At 38.7% G+C, this 21,640-nt stretch overlaps 1 protein-coding gene across 1 annotated transcript in view; it reads right to left on the bottom strand.

Moving 5' to 3' along the window:
- itga1 (integrin, alpha 1) overlaps window positions 1–21,640 on the bottom strand; it is a 165,531-nt gene that overhangs the window by 48,497 nt on the left and 95,394 nt on the right. Inside the window, exons 13-17 of the mRNA XM_039758094.1 lie at window positions 19,789–19,932; window positions 15,428–15,682; window positions 9,416–9,546; window positions 4,616–4,782; window positions 556–692 (exon numbers count right to left, since the gene is read on the bottom strand). Coding sequence (XP_039614028.1) covers window positions 556–692; window positions 4,616–4,782; window positions 9,416–9,546; window positions 15,428–15,682; window positions 19,789–19,932 — 834 coding nt within the window. The remainder of the gene's footprint in view (window positions 1–555; window positions 693–4,615; window positions 4,783–9,415; window positions 9,547–15,427; window positions 15,683–19,788; window positions 19,933–21,640) is intronic.

The following is a 21,640-nucleotide window of genomic DNA, read 5'->3' as shown; positions in this document are numbered from 1 at the left end:
ATTGATAGTATCTGTCCTGCTGCCATTATTTCCTAATCAACGTGAGTATGAAAAAGTGGATATAAAAATTCTGTGTGTGAACAGTTAATCTTGTCCTGCTTTTAACTGCATCATTTGCACTGGGTATTTACAGCGTCAAAATGCTGAGAATGCTGTTGTCCATATGTAGTAATGGCTGATTTTTATTGGGGTGACAAATGTCGCTTTCAATTGCAAAATCATTCATGTCTGATTAGTTACAAAAATGATCTTTGACACTGAGGGGTTAGCTGCTGACAGAAGGGAAATGAGCAAGATTCACAGTACAAATAATACAGCTGATGGTCAAAGATTATGAGTCCTGCTGAAAATAAAGCAGACATTTTGTCCTTAATGCTCCACTAGATGCTGTACTGCCCAAATCAAGTCAAAATATTATCACAACATTTTATGTTGACAATAACCTCTTTCCATATTTATTTCTTTTGTATCTTGAAGATGTTTTCTGCAGTACATATTTTCACTTGAAGGTACAATATCATTGACAGCTATGTGAAGGAGATATGATTTACTTGCCAACATGTAGAAGCGATGTACTCTGCAGACCGAGTTGAGGACAGTAATATTAGAATGAAGTTTACGTTCTGAAGTTTCAGATAAGAATCCTCTTGCTAACAGCCTCTGAAAGTCTATTGTTAAATTGTAATCAATGCCTAGAAAAAATGAATAAAATAATGCAGTTATTTATATTAACATGTAAATGAAAAGAAAACAAATACTTTGCAACAAGATCTAATTGCTGGGTACCCACTTACCAGTGGAACACCAGGGAGTCCAATGGCTACTGACTTTACAAATGCAATTTTAAATGAATTTTGGTCTATCATGAATACATGTGTTTAATTTAAAAATTGATTTACAATTTTGGGGTGGTGTAGTCTTCCTCAATGTCCCGGTATATTAGACTTCAATGCCACATTTAGTCATTTATACATTCAGACTATACTCTAGTTCTTTACATACATCAAAATAAATCCATATTATGATAAATGACAATTCCAGATTGGCTCTATGCACATTTATGCCTGATTCGACCATGAGATCGATTAGCACGCTAGTCAAGGTTAGTTACTGCCATCTACCTGATTCTTAATCCCACCAAAATAAGATTAACAAGGTATGAGGATTTATGTTATGTTTTACAGAGTCTACAATGAGTTTGCCATTTACTAATATGCAGAAGTAAATGATTTACTTTTCAAAAAGTAAAAATTACATTGTGTATGTGCCCCACATGATAAGATAGCAAACCTTTTTATTTTCTTTTATACTAAAGACAGACAGTTGGACTTATTTTTTATGATGTACAGTCAATCAATCAATCAAAACAGTATGTTATTACTCTCTATAGAAAAGACTAAAAGCAATAATAGTTCTGTTAATGCGTTGGCTTAGGTATTACAAGCAGCCATTAACAGTTTTGTGACCAATAGTGTTAAAAAAACAATTAAAGTACACCAAAAAGATAAGAAACATTCTTTACACTAAGAGCTATATGAAGATCGTATGTCCATTCATTATCTGTACCAGCAGCTTACACATTCTTCCAATATCTGGGTGGATTTTTCTAAGTCCAGGTTTCCCTCATATCCCAAACATGCACAGGATTGATTGATTGATTGATTGATTGTTAACAACTCTCCATCTAAATACAGAGATCCAACTGCTTCTTATTATATTTGTATACATTGCTGGGTCTGCCATGCTTGTAGAAACACTGTGCGTGAGCTGCCTTCCAGCACAGTGCTCTTCCTTTGTGGCTTGCTCCATTTACAATGTGCCTGTCATGTGTATGTACATACACACATACATAAATTGGGAGTACGTTAGCATTATGTCCCAACAAGCATAGCCAAAAATCCCCAACAAGTGGGAGGATCCGTCAACCTTTGGCTCATGGACATAGAGAGCAGATTTTTTATAAACAGAATATTTATTACACAAAAATGCTCTTCTTAACAATGGCTCCAGCAAATAGAAAAGACACAGTAGGAGTTGACTGAAGTAGGCAGTCCCAAAGCAAACAAGATCCCAAAAAAAGACAAATCCAGAAAGAATCGTCAAAAACAGAGAATGAAAGTCACAAAGTCCAGGAAGTACACAAAGGCACAATAACTCATTACAACTTACCAAAACTACCAAGGGCATTCAAATGAACCACAAGGAAATGTGTTTTATTTCAGCCTTTATCAGGACTGAGAGCAGCCCCTTGACGGTAATAAGCAGGTGGCCTAACTTTTAAAGAAACCACCCAGAAAACACATGGAACATAGCAGGACAAATAGAAACTAAACTGGACACATAAAATACATAAAAATAAAACATATAATAACTGAAAAACAACAATATAATACATAAAGACCTGTAAAAACATGACAGTGCCATTTTACATGTTTTTCTTTAACCACGTCATTTTTTTTCTGGCTGTATACTGAGCACTTTCCTGCTATATCAGAAACTTGGCAAACTTCATGCACAACTGCATTATGCATCATAAACATAATATAACTGTAGATGAGCACTTATTCCCAATAACATGTTGATGCTCTTTCACACAGTGTAAGTTGAGCAAACCAGAGAAGCCTGGCATCAGATTTTGGATACCTGCTGATGTAAATAACAAATATGCAGTGGAACTTTGGTTTGTGAGCATAATTCGTTCTGGAAACATGCTCGCAGTCCAAAGCACTCGTATATCAAAGTGAATTTCCTCATAAGAAATAATGGAAACTCAGATGATTCGTTCCACAACCCAAAATTATTCATATAAAAATGATTAATACTAAATATAAAGTAAAAATACATAAAACAAATTAACCTGCACTTTACCTTTGAAAAGAGTCATGGCTGGTGTGAGTGAGTTTCTAAACTCTTGTGGGATTTCACCCAACAGGACGACACGCGGAACAGCGTCCCAAAGCAATCGCATTTTCCCAGCGCTGTAGCAGAGACACACACACATACACACACACTCGTGTGAGGAGACACACACACACGCGCGCGCGCGAGGAGACAGACACACACACACACACGTGCAGAGAGGGACACACACACACGCGCATGTGCAGAGAGAGACACAGACACACACACACATCTGCGCATGTGAGAACCATCAGCTCAGTTGTGATCACATGACGCTCAGCATACAAAGCGTATCCATACTACTCGTATTGCAAGACCTCGCTCGTTTATCAAGTCAAAATTTATTAAAAATCTTAGCTTGTCTTGCAAAACACTCGTAAACCAAGTTACCCGCAAACCGAGGTTCCACTGTATGCTAAAACACTATTGCCTATTTGGAGAAAGATTACACTGTATTAGTGGGGAAAAGAGTCTGACACTCAATAGACACAGAGGTGGACACTTCCTAATGATATTTCTTCAGGCTAGGCACACGTGACCAATATTTTCTAAAGTGAAGTTGAAAGGTGTACACTTCTAGCACATCAAGTATTTTATTTAGTCAGTTACTGTAAACCTCCTTCATTGGTACAGTTCTGGTGGAAGGGGCTGCTTGCTTATTGTACTGATTATCAATGGGAAGGGGCTGTGACAACATGCTTTATAGCTCTGTATAACATGAATTTTAGTCTGTGAGCAGTATGGGGAATGAAAAATGGTCTTAAAGAAAACTACTTCTTCAAGTGCTACAGAGTTAAATCACATTGACTTATAAATCATATTGAGAGGGTCCCATGGGAAATGAGCAGTAAGGAATGAAAGACACAAAGCTCATCAAGGCATGTTGCTGCCTACTGTGAGCAAGACTTGAAGTCCAATTTTATGTCCATGTACCCTTATGTCCAATTTCTAGGTAATGTTATATGTATCATGGAATAAGTTGTCGATTGAGACCAAGATCAAGGCTGAAGACCCTCAGCATTTTAGACAGATAATGTAGATGCCCCAGAGGATGGGTTGGGTGGTACACCCAGGACTGGGGTTGAGACATAACTCGGGCGGGATGCCTTTATGGAAGGATGGGTTAAACAGGGGCAATCCAAGGTCAGGATGTCTTATGATCCTCTTCCCGGTGGAATGCCTGAAGGTTTCAAGAACTGGCAGGAGAGCATGGCAGGAAGCAGTTCATCCACCACTTTAATAGTTGGCAGTATCCCTCATATAGTGTGCCTGTTTGGAGACCCACAGGGCTGCATGATAGTTGGAGTCTGGAGGAGCAGCCCTGTAGGGGTCCTTGGCAGATGGTAGAGAGTACTACTGGGGGAGGATCTCCCTGGCTTTCCTCAGAAGTGTTTCCAACAGGCTACGTCAAGTCACCAGAAACATTCCTGGGTCCTCAATAAAAGAGACCGCACTTCCTTGACCAGGTGAATCAGCTGGCAGTGGAGATGGGCAACATTCAACTGGAGGAGTAGTGGTGTGGTAGAGAGAGATAGAGAGATAGAGATAGAGAGAGAGAAAGAAGAAGAAATATGGTGTTTAATTGTTATATAAGGGTTTTGTGTAATAAAACCCCTTTTATTTGAACCAGGGACTGTGTTTGTGCTTGGGGTTTGGGGGTCTATGGCACCCCATAACCTTCACAATAGATAGATAGATAGATATTCAATCTTACCTATTTTTGATTGACTGGCCTGATCAGAATTGAGTTTGTAATTGAAACAGATTGTAACATTGACACAAACTGTTTCCTTTCCTTTTTCATTACAGAGTTTCTTCTGCATATTGATTTTATTTGGATCAAAACTGATATTAACTCGCATGTCTGCTACATCCCGTGACCTGAAGAAAGAAAAACAAAAATCATAAAAATAGCATTTCTAAATTTTAATATTAAACATAAAAGTGCAATGGAGGCTGTTGGATAGGTTTGAAAGAAGTAATTCCAGACTGTAAAATAAATAGCAGGTTAAAAAATGTATTGTATTTGAATTTGTAACTGGCAAATTTCAGCATTTCTACCTTTTTGTTATTTTTTAAATGAATAGATAATGATTTATTTTTCATTTATATATACACTCACCTAAAGGATTATTAGGGACACCTGTTCAATTTCTCATTTATGCAATTATATAATCAACCAATCACATGGCAGTTGCTTCAATGCATTTCGGGGTGTGGTCCTGGTCAAGACAATCTCCTGAACTCCAAACTGAATGTCAGAATGGGAAAGAAAGGTGATTTAAGCAATTTTGAGCGTGGCATGGTTGTTGGTGCCAGACGGGCCTGTCTGAGTATTTCACAGTCCGCTCAGTTACTGGGATTTTCACGCACAACCATTTCTAGGGTTTACAAAGAATGGTGTGAAAAGGGAAAAACATCCAGTATGCGGCAGTCCTGTGGGCAAAAATGCCTTGTTGGTGCTAGAGGTCAGAGGAGAATGGGCCGACTGATTCAAGCTGATAGAAGAGCAACTTTGACTGAAATTACCACTCGTTACAACCGAGGTATGCAGCAAAGCATTTGTGAAGCCACAACACGCACAACCTTGAGGCGGATGGGCTACAACAGCAGAAGACCCCACCGGGTACCACTCATCTCCACTACAAATAGGAAAAAGAGGCTACAATTTGCACGAGCTCACCAAAATTGGACAGCTGAAGACTGGAAAAATGTTGCCTGGTCAGATGAGTCTCGATTTCTGTTGAGACATTCAAATGGTAGAGTCAGAATTTGGCGTAAACAGAATGAGAACATGGATCCATCATGCCTTGTTACCACTGTGCAGGCTGGTGGTGGTGGTGTAATGGTGTGGGGGATGTTTTCTTGGCACACTTTAGGCCCCTTAGTGCCAATTGGGCATCGTTTAAATGCCACAAGCTACCTGAGCATTGTTTCTGACCATGTCCATCCCTTCATGACCACCATGTACCCATCCTCTGATGGCTACTTCCAGCAGGATAATGCACCATGTCACAAAGCTCGAATCATTTCAAATTGGTTTCTCGAACATGACAATGAGTTCACTGTACTAAAATGGCCCCCACAGTCACCAGATCTCAACCCAATAGAGCATCTTTGGGATGTGGTGGAACGGGAGCTTCGTGCCCTGGATGTGCATCCCACAAATCTCCATCAACTGCAAGATGCTATCCTATCAATATGGGCCAACATTTCTAAAGAATGCTTTCAGCACCTTGTTGAATGAATGCCACGTAGAATTAAGGCAGTTCTGAAGGCGATAGGGGCTCAAACACCGTATTAGTATGGTGTTCCTAATAATCCTTTAGGTGAGTGTAGAACATAGAGGTGACATGGTGAGTGGTAGTGCAACAGCATTGCAGTAAGGGGTTCAGCGCTCACATCCTGGGTCCTCCTTGCATGGAGTCTGCATGTTCTCCCTGCATCTGCATGGCTTTCCTCTGGGTGTTCTGATTTCTTCTCACAGTCCAAAGATGCGCAGGTTAGGTGGATTGGTAATGCTAAATTGACCCAAGTGTGTGTGTGTTCACCCAGCGATGGACTGGCAGCCTCTCCAGTTATTGTTTCTGCCTTGCACCCTATGCTTGCTGGTATAGGCTCTAGCCACCTATGATGATGCTGCGGACTGAGCATGCATGGAAAATGGTATGGTGTATATAGCACAAAGGAAGACCTATTATATTATTTTATGTACAAATTCATTTTAAAAGTTGCCCTTCAAGAAGAAAAACAGTTATTTTCATGTATGGAATAAGCATTGGCATTTTATAAAATTATTTATATTATAACTGAAGAATGTTTTATCTGTCCCCTTCACAATCCTCTGTAATTGACGCTGTTCTAATTTAAGGTCTACAATAGATTTCTCCAGCAGAGGGCAATCTTGAATCAAGTTCATTTTAATGGTGGACTTGCTCAATATGTTTTGAGGTAATTACTTCCTCCGAGTTCTTGTGAAGTCAGTTTTCACTTTTATTTGTGTGATGCTTGTGTACTGTAAATGCATCAATGTTTATTGTTTAGTTTAGTGAGGGAAAAGTGTTTCCCATAGCTCTGGGGATTTTTAGTTTTCAGAGTACAAATATGATCATATCCATTGTTTGAAATGCCATGTACTGTAACTTATCTTTTCATGATATAACTTTGTCAGGCTGTTGTAAGTTTGGGAAGCAATGCTCATATGTTGAAGACCGGACAAAATGCAGAAATTAAGACAATGGACCCTATATGTGTAGAGTTTGATTAAACCACACAGTTTCCAAAAGAACTGTCCTTTGGGTCTGACAGAGAGCCATGTGTTACTCCTTTTACATTACACAATAGGAGAGCTTAATATGGGAATAATAATCCTCTGCTTTCTATGAAGTAAAAAATGCAGTTAAGCAAAAAATGAGTAATGCCTCACCCTTTTACTGAGAATTTAGGAAATCATGGCTGCGTATCTTTGTAATTTAGGGCTGCCCTGACCTTGAATGCTATTCAGATCCTGACCATAAAGTTAGTTACAGGATGGGAGGATAAATGGCTGACGCTATCAGGAGCATTTAAACTTAGAGCAGGGGTCCCCAGCCACGGTCCTGGAGGGCCCCAGTGGCTGCAGGTTTTCTTTCTAATACTTTTCTTAATTAGTGACCTGTTTCTTTTTGACCTCCTAATTAACTTCTTTTGAAAAAATTTTATTTGACTTGCTCTTGAAGACTCAGACCCCTTAATTGTTTCTTTTTCCTTAATCAGCAGCCAAACAATGAGATACAAAATAAGCCAAAATATGACCAGCAAACTATGTCAATCATACAATATCTGAAAATAAAGAAAGGTGAAGGTATCAGGAATCCTGATCTGATCAGGTCCACAAAACATTTTAACAGAGCTCTTAGAAAAGAGAAAATCAAAAATATCGGAAATGTCTGCTATTACACAAAGAGAGCAGCAACAAAACATGGAATTAAAGAACAAGTTTAATTAACAAGAAGACTCAGCACCTAATTAAGCAACTGGTTGGAGTGAAATTGGTTGGAGTTTGAGGCCCTGACTTAGTTGGTCTTCTGTTGGCTCACTCACTTCACATTTCATTTCTGTTTGGTTGCCATTTAAGGAAAGAAATGAAGCAATTGAGAGGAATGATGAAGACATTCAGTGGCACAAATCTTAAAAAGTAAGTCAATTAAAATTAATTCAAAAGAAGTTAATTAGCAGCAAAAATAGGTCACTAATTAAGAAAAGGGTTCGAATGAAAACCTGCAGCCACTGGATCCCTCCAGGACCGGAGTTCAGGACCCTTGGCTTAGCATTTCAATACAGTGAACGAAAACCTTGCTAGTGGAAGATAATTCATCAAAGATTTAAGAAGAAACATTCACTGTGGAGGTAAAGGTGAGAATGCCTAAGAAATATTTTGTGGTGTGTGCAAAGTGAACAAGAGGCACAAATTCACTTTAAGTTTCCAGTAAGTCTAAAATAGTGCAATAGGATCAAAGAGGGTTACACATGGGTTTTTATTGTTTTGTTTCTTTTGTAAGGGGTTATATAAAGAATTGGATAATTGTTTTATATTTAAAAAACATCAGGTGTTTTGTATGTTTGTAGCCTTTTGTAGAATGGTATTGAATTTTGAATTGTTTCCTACAGGTGCACAGCCTTTGGGAAGATCCATGTGGTCTGCACCTCAGAAACGACACTAAAACATGTCATTTTGGGCAATCATAAACCTCCAGCCCTACATTGTGATTTGTTATTTGAAGAGAGCAGTCCTTTTAGTTTAATTACATTAACTGAGCTACCAAACCTCCACACATTCAATTTTAATATACAGTAAATATAAGTGCTTCAAATAGATATTAATAAGAAAGGAGTGTATAACAAATATATTTGGGCAAAACAGATATTTTTGATAAGGAAGTTTAGTTTCATACAATTTCCCTGCTCCTCTAAGAGAGGCCTGGAATAAAAGTATAATCTCACTAAAAAACTCTTGATCAGAAAGTTCGAGTTAAGGGTACACCTCCATTGCTAAATGCCTGACATTCAAGCAGTGACACTTAACTTTCTCTGTTGTTTCTTTGCTGTCTTGTGTTTTTTTACTTCACACTTTCACCAAGTACATTTTTTGTTAATATGTTATGCACAGTTATTGTGCCGCATGGAAGTGTACTTACTAGTGATGCTGTTTCACAGATGGATGACGCTGGTTTCAAATCTGAACCTCAGTTTCAATCTGTTTAAAAGTTCTCCTTGTATCTATGTGACTTTTTTTTCTGAGGTAAATTTCAAAATATGAATAAAGTTGATTTGGTAAAAATGAGCATAAATATGTGTATGAGTGTGACATGGAAAGGACTGGCCTCCCATCCTGGTTTGGTTTTTGCCTGGCTGTCTCATTGAATTATACAGACAGAACGGTAAACACATTTATGAATTAGATAGATAGATAGATAGATAAATACTTTATTAATCCCAAGGGGGAATTAATTGGATGAAATTAAACATTGCTGACCAGAAGAGAGAAGCACCTCCAAGACCACCAATGGTGACATCAGTTATCCCATCTCCATTCAAGTCAAGAACTCCATGTATGGATTGTCCAAAGAACTTCTGTTTCTCTCCATCACCACCTGAAGCAATTCGCTTAAAAATATAAAACATATCACTATAAACAAGTATAGATTTATGAGTTGCTGAGTCCAGAGAAAAAATAAACTGTGACAGTTATGAAAGAAATCTTAAAAATGTCCTTACAAATTGTACTGAATTGAGTCAGAAAATAGAACTATTAAGTAGGAGTGGGACCAATAATAAAAATAAAAGAATAAAAATTATGTTTATGTTTATTATGCATGTAATTTCTAAATATCTTTACTATATCTACAGTGATCTAACAGGCTGAAAAAGTGTCACACATCGGGGACACAACCCAGCAAGGCTGAGAAGAAAAAAAGAAGGAGACAGATGTATCTTGGGAGCAGGAAGCCTAGCTGGAGCTAATAATCACTGGCCCTGTGATGAAGTTGGAAAGGAAGCTTCAGAAGGTTGGCAAGAGGTTGAAAGACTTCCTGGTTGATAAAGAGGACTAACTGGGCCCTAGGGCAAAAAATGAAAAACATTGGGACCATTTGTTCCTTTAAAAAGGCAGTACTAGCCTGATGAATAGAAACAAAAGGTCAAAAAGTACAAGGAGTGGGACTTTGTGTCCATCATAAAGCAGGCAACCTAAAGCCACCTGGGTAACCTGGACTTTTAAACAATGCAAAAGGTAAGGAGTGCAGTGGTTTGGAAGGCCCAAGATTTTAGGCACACACTCCTGGCCCAGGAAGTTACCCTGGAGGGCAGGTATACTGGCAGAAGGAAGAGAGTTCAAGTTGAACAGTATGATAGATAGATAGATAGATAGCTTACCCCCTGCTAGCTTTGCTTTCCTACCCCCTTTGCCTGTGCTACGCGCCAGCCACTTCGCATCTCTGCCACTCATGTTGTGAAGAGGGGGGCTGAACGCACCCCATGGAGACACGGTCGCTCCTCCAAAAGCCCCTCTTAAACGGTGATACAATGGGAAACAAATACAGTTTTTTTTTTACTTCCTCTTTGCTCGATTAGGTGCTGGCTTGCTGCTGCTGCTGCAGCTGTGCCGTGTAATCTGCATCTTGCACGGCAATTTGAACATTTAAAAGCCTGTCTTTGTCATCTACTCTATGTTGTTTATTTCTGGTGTGGTTAAATCTGTTGGCACAAAGTCTCATCTCGCGGGATGTGAGTTCTTGATATTTTTTAGCGTATAATTTCAAAACGGAATAAGAATATGAAAATCTAATAACATCACATTAAGGTTCGATAAATTCTAAAAAGAATGATACCAAACATATATATGTAGCTTTTAAAATAAGCCTGATTTAAAGCCTGACAAAAAACATGACATAAAAATGTCACAGAAAATCGTTGCACAAAATCGTTGCACTTTTAGGGTTAGGATTTTATATATAGAGAGTAGATTTATTATGTTTTTTAGTATTTTACTCAAATTAATCCCCCACTTGTGTTAATTTGTACCTTTGAATTCAGTTTTAGTGCCCAATGTAGCAACCTTTGAACAGTGGCGTAGCGTGGGTGTCCGCCGCCTCCTTATTTAGGTATTTCAATTTAAAAGACTAAAATATACAGTAATTCTTTGCCGCCCTCTAAAAGTGCCGCCCCTGCTGCCCCCACTACGCTACACCACTGCCTTTGAAGCATGATAGTGAAAGGCCCCATATCCCATTCCAGTGAAAATGTATTTTTAGCCACAGTATTAATCCTTTTACAGAGAATGTTCAATGATAATATACTATCAAATAGAATAACCAATTTAGAAGGCTTCATTTGGACCGATCGCACTTTCCATTTTTTAAAATCATTCTCTGCATTTCACTCCACGTTTCAGAACCACTAGTGCCAGATTACAACTGAAGCCAGGAAGCACTTCTTCAGGTTTTTGTTTTTCAAATTAGATTTTCATTCCAGGACCTTTCTTCAAATCCCCCGTGCTTTAGGCTGGTCATGGCAGATTCTCTGAAGGTTCCTCCCAGAGACGAGAATGGGTGCATTCCTTTGCTGAACTCAAAACTTTGCCCAACTGTCATCTATTTAGTGGTGACTATGGTGTCATCAGCACTTCTGCAGATACTAAACAGTTGTCTACACCTACCTTTGTCAGTGCCCACCTCACTTTTTCTCGCTACCCTGTCAAATACTTTCTGCTGGTGCCTACAACTTATTTTTCTTTCTCTTAAATATTGTTTCGTTTGTCTAACAACACTATACACTTGCCTTATTCCCTTTCAGTATATGAGTAGAAACGGCATTTCTTTAATTGTCATTAGTTCACTTTTTCTTCTGTCTTTCAACAACCTCGGCTGTTGATTCTAAAAACTCACTTGATTAGACCCTCACTCCAGAAATATGTGCAGCTATTAAGTCTGTCTCCCCTCAGATGCCATTATACTTCAACATCCTTAACTGAATTCAACATTTCTGACACCACTCCAGTGGTACTTGATGCATTAGAGCTCTTCATCTTCGTCTTTAGTACCCTTTCAGTAACCTCTTGATATCATACAGCTAGTTTCTGGAAACTAACATCATTATCCCATTTGCTAATTCACTAACTTCTATGTGTACTTCTTCCAGGACATCTTGATCTCATTACTGTCACTTGGAATGTTTTATTCAGCATTTACTGTATTAGGGACTCACAACAAATACATTTTGTCTCTTTTATTTTTGTAATCTGAACACAGTCTTCTTTATTTCTTCATTTTCAGCTCATTTGAAGACTGAAAATGCTCTGGCCTTTCTTGTACAGCACCACTGTGTTGTCATTTGTTGTTTATGTGAACCCCAGGTATGTTTAGCTCTGCAGCAATTCCATGTTCTACCATGCCCCCCACCTCAATGGTGATTGGTCTCAGAAACTTCTTGGCATGCCGGATATCCACCAGCAGCTCTTTTGTACTCTACGTCCTTCTAAGGCAGTGGTGGCGAACCTATGGCACGCGTGCCAAAGGGGGCACTCAGAGCCCTCTCAGTGGGCACGCGCGCCGTCTCCCGAGCACAGAGTTCGTTACTATAAAGCCAGAGAAATGCGGGGCCGGGCTGCTCCCCTCACCGCTCCCCCTCTTCACGCCGGAGGACTTTTCTCACATCACCCGCCCCTCTGCCCAGCAGCCCAATGGGAGCGCTTCCTTCCTCTCCTGTCTGGGGTAAGGCGGGCGGCACACATGCTGCTTGAGTGTGCGGCACGGACTGCAGCCTTTTGAGTCTGTGATTCCCGTGGTAGAGTTGGAGGGGATGTGGTATAGCGGGTCCACAGCTCAAAATTGAAAAGGCCAGTTTTAACAGATAATTGCCGCACTCGCGGCTTAAAGGGGGTTATGGTAGAGTGGCGGAGCGGTTTCCGGGAGCTTTGTGATGCGAGCAGTCCTCGCTAAGCGCACAGGTGAGGAGTTGTCCGCATCTGTAATTATTGCCGGGAGTTGCTAATCGCCACACCTGATCCACGACCCCGTAATATATGATGGAAGCTTTGGGGCGGAGCTTAATAGGGAAGACCTGCGTGAAACACTTGAGAGGATCGAAGGGATGACAAAGGACAGCACAGTTAGTTATGAAAATGAAATCCTTAAAGTGTGGAATTCTCTGCCAAATAATCTTAAGTCAATGAAGGCACTTGAGATTGCTTTCCTTACTTTGTTTGGAGCATCTTATGCTTGTGTGCAGCTGTTTTCAGCTTTGAATTAAATCAAATCTGACACCAGAAACAGACTAACAGATGACCTGAGTGCTGCATGTGTTGCTCTCAAGCTTACAAAGTATGAGCCAAGGTTAGACAAATTATCAGCATGCATACAACAGCAAAAAGCACATTAATTGTTCAAAAGCATACCGAATGCAAACTTTTACCTTTCAACAAAAAGTTGTTTGTATCATTGAAAGCTCTGTTATTATGTTTTTCTTTTAAGACAAAAGATGTTAATGTATGAGTGGCTTTTCTAAACTAAAAGCTCAGTAGAGAGATAGACAGACAGAGCATCAGTATTGGCATTTCAGTCCAATTTACCATCCAGCTCCACTCCCAGGTATTTATAGGTCTGTACCCTCTGCACACACTCACCTCTGATGATCGCGGGGTCCATGAGGGGCCTGGGCCTCCTAAAATCCACCACCAGCTCCTTGGTTATACTGGTGTTTAGTGGTAGGTGGTATTCAGGTTAAATTGCCATGTTGGCACTTTGCGATAAATAAGTGGGTTTTGGATTGCAGTTTGGGCACTTGGTTTCTAAATGGTTCGCCATCACTGTTCTAAGGTATCACACAGTATGTTCACCTACTCTGAAGGTACCCCAGATGTGATAACTACAACGCAAAATTCCTCCTTTTTCATTATTTTGCCCAGCATATGCTACAACCACAATCAGTAGTTGTGTTCCTACAATTACCTTTAAAATTATATAACACTTATTTGCCATCTGAACTATGATATTTTTGGCCTCAGGTCTACCCATTCCACAACTGTCACTGTAACTATACTGCCAGAAAACCTGAGCTTCCTAACATTCAGACATGTTACACTCACTCCTAAACATCTAATCTCCTGCATAAAAGATACTTCTTTTTTACTGCTTGTCAACTCCACCAGTTTCCCCACATTATACCATCACACATGAAAACCTGCAAGTTAAAAACTTTTAACTTTTTTATGCACAGTTCTTCTTAGTACACTAGACTTCTCTTACTTATCGTGCTACCAAACCAATTTCCACAAAGTATATTGGGTCCATGGCCACCATTATCTGCATTAGCGGCAACTGTAGTACAAACAGATTATCTGCCGCCCATTTGACAAAGGCACATGCAATAAGGAATATTTAAGGGGTAATTTTTTAAAAGATGTATTTAATAATGTAAGAATCTGCAAACATTGAGCAAAAATTCAACAAAAGCAAGCTAGGTTTGCTTGCATCTTACATTTTTGTATTATTATTTTTATGAATGTATAAAATTGTAAACTATTTAAAATATGACTGCATATATTTGAGGTTATAAGTAAACAGACTGTTGTGTTACAGTACAGAAAGGAAGAACACAGCAAACACCCTTCAGTCAATGAAAAAATATTACTGCATAGTAGTCTTTCACCAGGTTATACATTGCAGAAGAAATAAATGTAATCCTTGTTTGCTACTGTTTGCTAAAACTCCCAGACAACAGCCTGAGAGAAATGTTTATCTCCATTGTTATAAAGCTCATTTATCATATTAATCCATTGTTCACATGTTGGAAACTCTTTTGAGAGCCATTTTCATGTAATTGCAGTTGAAAGAATGTGCTTTAAATAGTTACCTTTTACCTCTGCTTGATCAAATGCTTCATTTCTCATATACGTAACAAAAAATTCAAAACATATATTAAAATTTATGAAACTGTTAAGGGCTGTATATATAGAATTTCAAACTTTTTGTGATTTTGTACAATGACCAAAACACAGGTAAGCACTCAAAGGTTACTTTTAATGAAAAATTATAAACTACTTACAAACTGCATCAGTTGCTGGCAGATAATATGTTCTAATAAAACTGTAGCCAAATTATTTGAGTCTAAAAATTCAGTTTTGATGCCAAACTATTATATTGTTGAGTTCAAATAGATTATGTCATAGAAACAAAAGGAAAAAACAATTGAAAACATTCTATCCCTGTGTTAAAAAATAACAACGGAATAGTGCAGGAATCTACAGATTAAATATAACCGCAAGGTCCTCAATGCTATCTGGAATGTCAAATTATATGAATAATTACTTCCAAGCAAATACACATTTATAAAGACTTTCATAAGAGATTTGTAATGCTCAGATTTGCTACTTGCTATTAAACTAATGCAATGTGTAACATTTATGGGCCACTAAACCTCTATTAAATTATATAAGATCTTGCTTTATCACATTAATAAATCAAAATGATTTAAAAATCCAAAGTCTTACCTGTACATATTCCTTTCTGATAGATTTGCCTAATCCATGGTAGATATATACGGCACCCCTGTGGTCATCCTCCAGCGGAGCTCCAATAACTACATCATTAAATCCATCAAGGTTAAGATCCTTCACCGCAGCAATGGCTGTCCCAAACCGTGACCCACAGGGCTCATTCTTATTTGAAGTAGTACAAGATCGTGAATGTACTGTGCAACATGTCTGATTTTTTGGTTTCAGGATCATCTGAAGTTCAAATGTATGCTGTGAAGGGATGGAAAACTCAGTTATATTTTATTTCTTTTTAAAAACAAATACTGTACATTTGATTCTGCAACAGTTAAAATGTCTCAATTTGAAGTTTCAAATGTTACCATCAGGCTCATCTTTTTGACTTATGACTAAGGCATTTGAGCAGTAGATTCTGACGTCTTTTAATACCAGGACTATTAGTACTTTGAACTCTAATGTACAAAGATGGTATTGGTGAAGCGCAGATCCTGTTAAACTTGAAATAGGTGAATTTAAGCCATGTGGCTTTGTTTTCATTCATACATCATATTGCAGCATACAGTGGCACACCATGATGTTCCTCAGGACCGGGGTACAACATGTATATAAACACAGGACAAGTGCAAGACTGGTAAAAAAAACTATAATATACTACAAATAGTATATAGATAAATAAATAAAAATACTAGAATACTAGAATTAGATAGTATCCATCCATCCATCCATTATCCAACCCACTATATCCTAACTACAGGGTCACGGGGGGTCTGCTGGAGGCAATCCCAGCTAACACAAGGCACCAGGCAGGAAACTAACCCTGGGCAGGGCGACCAGCCCACCGCAGGGCGCGCATACACACACACACACACACACACACACACTAGGGACAATTTAGAATCGCCAATGCACCTAACCTGCATGTCTTTGGACTGTGGGAGGAAACCGGAGCGCCCGGAGGAAACCCACGCAGACATGGGGAGAACATGCAAAATTAGATAGTAATAATATGAAATAATAACAACAAGTAATAATAAAAAACAAGAGCAGTAATAAATGTAGCAAATGTACTGCATATAAATATTCTGTTATGAGCAGACCTGCCTGCAGGGGGCAGCACAGAGTCAGAATCCTGACAGCCAAGGAGCAGAAGCTGTTGCAGAACCTGACAGAACTGGTTTGGATGCTACACCACCTTCTGCCAGATGGAAGTGGGACAAAGAAACTGTGGGAGGGGAGGGAGCAGTCTTTCACAATGCTGTATCACTTTATAAAGATGTCTTTAATGGAGGGCAGAGAGGTCCCAATGATCTTTTCTGCTGTGTACACTATTCGTTATAGAATCTTATGGTCAGAGACACAGCAGTTCCCAAACCAGACAGTAATGCAGCTGGTCAGAGCGCTTTCGACGGTGCCCCTGTAGGATGTGGTGAGAATATGGGGTGGTAGACTTTCCTTCTTCAGCCGCTAAAGGAAATGGAGACACCGCTGGGTCTTCTTGGCTATGGAGGTGGTGTTAACTGAGATAAATATCATTATCAAAGTAAATATCATGATCAGTATTATTACCAATGGAAATATTAGATGTGTGATCAGATTATTGCAATTATAGTATTTAGGGGCTCTTGGAAGATGATCCTGAACATAAACAAGACAAAATGCAGCTTAATAACAATTAATTGAATAATTACAGGAGGAAAGAGTATGACACACAAAAGTCCTACCTATACACGTAGGGTGCCTAACTATTCCATTTGGGGTAGCAAGCCCACCTGCCCACTATAAATCACAATTTTCCAGTCAGTGGAAACCAGATGAGCTACTTTCTCCCAACTCCAATCTCATCAATCGACCTTTTAAGTTGTAGCCCACAATCACTTCTGGGTACCCCATGGTTTTTGCTTCTTTTATTTAAAGTTCTTGTGTTGTATGGGTATGATTTAGTAGTATGAGGGTTTCCTGCATCTTTTCCTAACCATAAAGTTGTACTTGGGAAGGCTAGAATCCCCAGAATCATTCCAAAATATTTTGCTTAGGAAACAGCACAAATATTAATATAAATCTTTCAGCATTTTTTCACAGGACCTGAATGATTCAGGATTCTGCTGCGTTATACATGCATGCTTTGAAAACAGCTTCCTGGCTTGTCAACTTGTAATTCCACCCCAACCCACATGTTGGCACTGTCTGATAATATTTCTCCTCTCCTCTGCAGATCCAGAAACCAGCATATCACTGGCTCATGACATTACTTCTGGTTCTGGGGCTCCTGGTCCCATCCCTTCCACCTCACCAACTTCATAAGTGGCGCCACCCCTATCTTTCTCCTGTGTGATCTGCGACTTGCATCTGGAAAGATGTTTCTTACATGACACATTAATTCTTGTTTAGACACCATGATATACTGGGATTGCCTGAGGATTCAGCAACCCTGTATCTGTGCCTCTGTGTTTTGTTTACAACTGGTAGTGTTCCAAGCCAGTTACCTTATTCCTTCAATCTGATTGCTTTATGTTGCTGGACCTGAAACTGTATATACAGTATCTGTGGACTTATACTGCAGTTTCTGTATCTCTGAAGCGATGAAATTATCCTTTAGACATAATATAGCATTGGCAACGTGAACACGAGTGCTTCTGTAAAGGAGGTGGACATTATTTTGTCTTATCTTATAAAATTAATCTTCTTTTCTTGTTATTTAAAGTGAATAGAAATGCTTCTCTACAGTAGGAGAACTTTAATTTGTCTTCTTATAAAATTAATCTTTTCTTTCTTTGTTATTTAAAGCAGTGCCTTTAAACAAATCATGCAGACTTTACTAATTTGCAATCATGATAACAAATTTTAGACCCAGTTGTGCAAGTTGCTATTCAAAGCCAACTTTGTCTAGCTGCAGAGGGGACCTCTCTGATCTTAAACACCCCTACCTGCTTTAAAGATATAAACCTTTCTGCCACCGAAGAAGGTGATGGGGCATGGGGGAAAGGAAACACTCGGGTGCCGTTTTTACAACACACACACACACACACACACATTGTTTATTTCATGGTAAATTTCACCCTTGCCTGAAAGCTTTTAAAGAGAGTAGCATTTGTGAATATCTAGATGTAACAGCTCTGCTGTCTCACAGTTTTAGGAAGATAAGTTCAAATTGTTCTTTGATTTATATCTGTATGTAGTGTACACATACTCATGAGCACAAAGGACACTCCACGGTTTATCTCCCATCCAAAAGACCTGCATGCTAAGGCATAGGCACTGGTCCTGGATTGTTTTTTTTTTTTTTTTTTGCGGTTTAGGCTCAATTTCCCTGTCATCCTGAATTAAAATAAAAGGTGTTGATTTATGAGTGAATGGAAAAATAAACGATGCTCTATATTTTTAATTTCCCATCTGGGCTCCATTTCTATTTGTTTTTCAGTTGTGATGTATGGCCGGCAGTTCATCCCGGCCAATACCCCCACGCCGCCAGGTGGAGCCCTCCCTGCAGTATGGAGGTTCCCCCGAAGACCAGCAGGGCATTATGGACATTGGAGTCTTTATTCACAGCCCTGCTGGATACCATGGGGGCTGCCAGGAGTCGCTGCAGGGAGGCCCAGAGACTATTTGCCTTACGCCCAGGAAGTACGTCATAGTCACGTGGACAAAGAGAACGATGTGCTTCCTGGGTGAAGAAAAAAAAGGATTTTTATCTGACCCGGACGTGTTCCAGGTCATATGGACAGAGAGGGTGAAACGCTTCCGGGTCAAGGAGTATAAAGGACTGTGGGAGATCCCAGACGGACGAGCTGAGTTGGGAGGCAGGGTGGCTAAGCGTCTGGGAGTTTGGAGGATTGGATTATTGCATTGTATTGTTTATTGAGTATTTGGGAGTGGAGGGTGCTTTGTGCACATTATTATTATAATAAATAATAATTGGACTTTTTATCTGGTGTCTGACGAGAGTACAAGGGTGCGAGCAAACCCTAATTTGTCACACAGTAATATTTAACAAAAATAGTTTGACAGAAAACAATTTACTTTGCTCTTTTTTAATAGATTTTAAAAGCCCTAGAATAATCATTTGCAATTCATTTCAGAGAAAGATTCCATTGTTATGGCCTATAAAAGCACTATCCCAACTTATGTACTGTGAAATTTAAAAGAGATGTGAAACTTTGGATATTTGAGACCACACAGCATGTGACTTTGCTAAATGAGAAAGCATCAAATATAACTGTCCATTACCTGCCATAGTTGCAGTTTCAACTATAGTCATTCCACAAGGTGGATATCACACAAAAACATTAAAATAGTATATTTAGACCTAGTCAGTACGTGATAGGGAATGACTTCTTTTAACCAGGACTCTCACCACTAACCTTGTTAAGTGTGTACACATACACCTGCCCCTGCTCGTCTCTTTCCGGCCCCATAAACATTGGAGCACCAATCAGGAGAATGTCAGTAATGCTATCATTGTTCACATCAACTGTTGTCAGGACGCTTCCAAAATATGAGCCAATCTAGAGAAAAAGGAAAACTTTTTAAAGAAAAAAAATCACAATTCATGGATAACAATATTTACTTACACCTTTCAGTACATGATGAGTAATTTTTTGCTTTCCTTTTTTATTGAATTTTTCAGCATTGTTTTCTGTCATACATTTTGTATTTGTATTTTAGCAAGCTTATAAATAATTGTGACTCCAGTTTTTATCCATAGAAATGAAATTGAGGTAGTTCTGGCATAAAGTTCTGGGGAATGAACCTGGACAGAAATCTGGATTTCTGCAATCATATAGGTTATACAGAAAAAAGGGAAGCATTAGTTGTAGATACTGAGGAGGCTCAGGGTTCTTTGTGTCAGCAAAACTTTTTTGCAAGCATTCCATTAGTCTATGGTTACAAGTGTGCTTTTTTTACACCACGTTAAGTTATAACAGTAACTTGCAATGGTTAATTCTTCAGTAGTGTTTCAAGGAGCACATACTGTGAATAGATATTACGATGTATTGTAACAGCTACCTAGAGTGTTTTTTTCTGTCAATTCAATATGTCTATTTTAATTATCTTAAAGACATATACTTTCTATCTATCTATCTATCTATCTATCTATCTATCTATCTATCTATCTATCTATCTATCTATCTATCTATCTATCTATCTATCTATCTATCTATGTCTTTCATTAAATCTATCTGTCCTGCAGTAAAAAAAAATATTTCAGAATTGTACTCCCTTTTTATATGCTTGAAAATATATTAGGTAAACATATTTAATAAATCCAATAACATATTGCAATATATAAAGTCACGTGATAAGATAAGTATATAACATAAAATGTTTTTTTTTAACATATGTGGACATATCCAGATTTAATCTTCATTTAAACAATATCTTTAGATAAAGGTGATGTAATTGGAAAATAAAATGAAAATGTATTTATTTAAAGACAAATGAGCAGATATGCCATTCCTGTCTGTTGAAAAGCTAAGTACACCATAATCACTGGTATTGCCCCCTTTGGCAGAAACAACTCCAAGCAGGCATTTCCTGTAACTGTCTAACAGTCTCTGACATCAAGTGGTAGAAAGTGTTTCTTACTCCTCCATTCAGAATTCTTTCAGCTGTGTGATGTTTGAGGGGTGTCTTGAATGTACAGTTCATTTCAAATCCCTCTCAGCATCTCAATGGAACTCAGATCCAGGCTTTGACTTAGCCATATCAGAACCCTCTGTTTCTTTCTTTACAGTCACTCCTTGGTGGAGTTACCAGTATGTTTATAGTCATTTTCATGTTGCACGGTCCACTTTTGATTATGCTACAATCTTCTGACAGATGGTCTAATATTATCTTTAATTACCATCTGGTACATTGAAGAATTCCTAGTGGATTCTGTGGCGGTGAGCTGCTTAGTACCCAGTGGAACAAAGCAACCCAAAATCATAATATTTCACAAGTTGAGGTCAGGTTCTTTCGGTCAAATGCTGTCTTAGGTTTTCATCAAACATGTTTTCTCATACTGTGGCCAATTAACTCTATCTTTGAGCACATTGTTCCAGACGTTCTGGTCTTTGCCTTAATGTTCATGGACAAACTTTAGTCTTGCCTTTGTGTTCCTTCTGAAGTACAAGGCTTTCCAACCTTCAATGTAAACCTAATTTGTGCTTTCTAACGGTAGATTCATGCACTTTGACATCAACATTAACAAGAGCTACATGTAGGTTCCAT

Source organism: Polypterus senegalus, chromosome 7 (genome assembly GCF_016835505.1).
Source record: "Polypterus senegalus isolate Bchr_013 chromosome 7, ASM1683550v1, whole genome shotgun sequence".
Lineage (NCBI taxonomy): Eukaryota > Metazoa > Chordata > Cladistia > Polypteriformes > Polypteridae > Polypterus > Polypterus senegalus.
The sequence above is the reverse complement of the archived record's forward strand: the minus strand, read 5'-3'. Positions and strand labels throughout refer to the sequence as shown.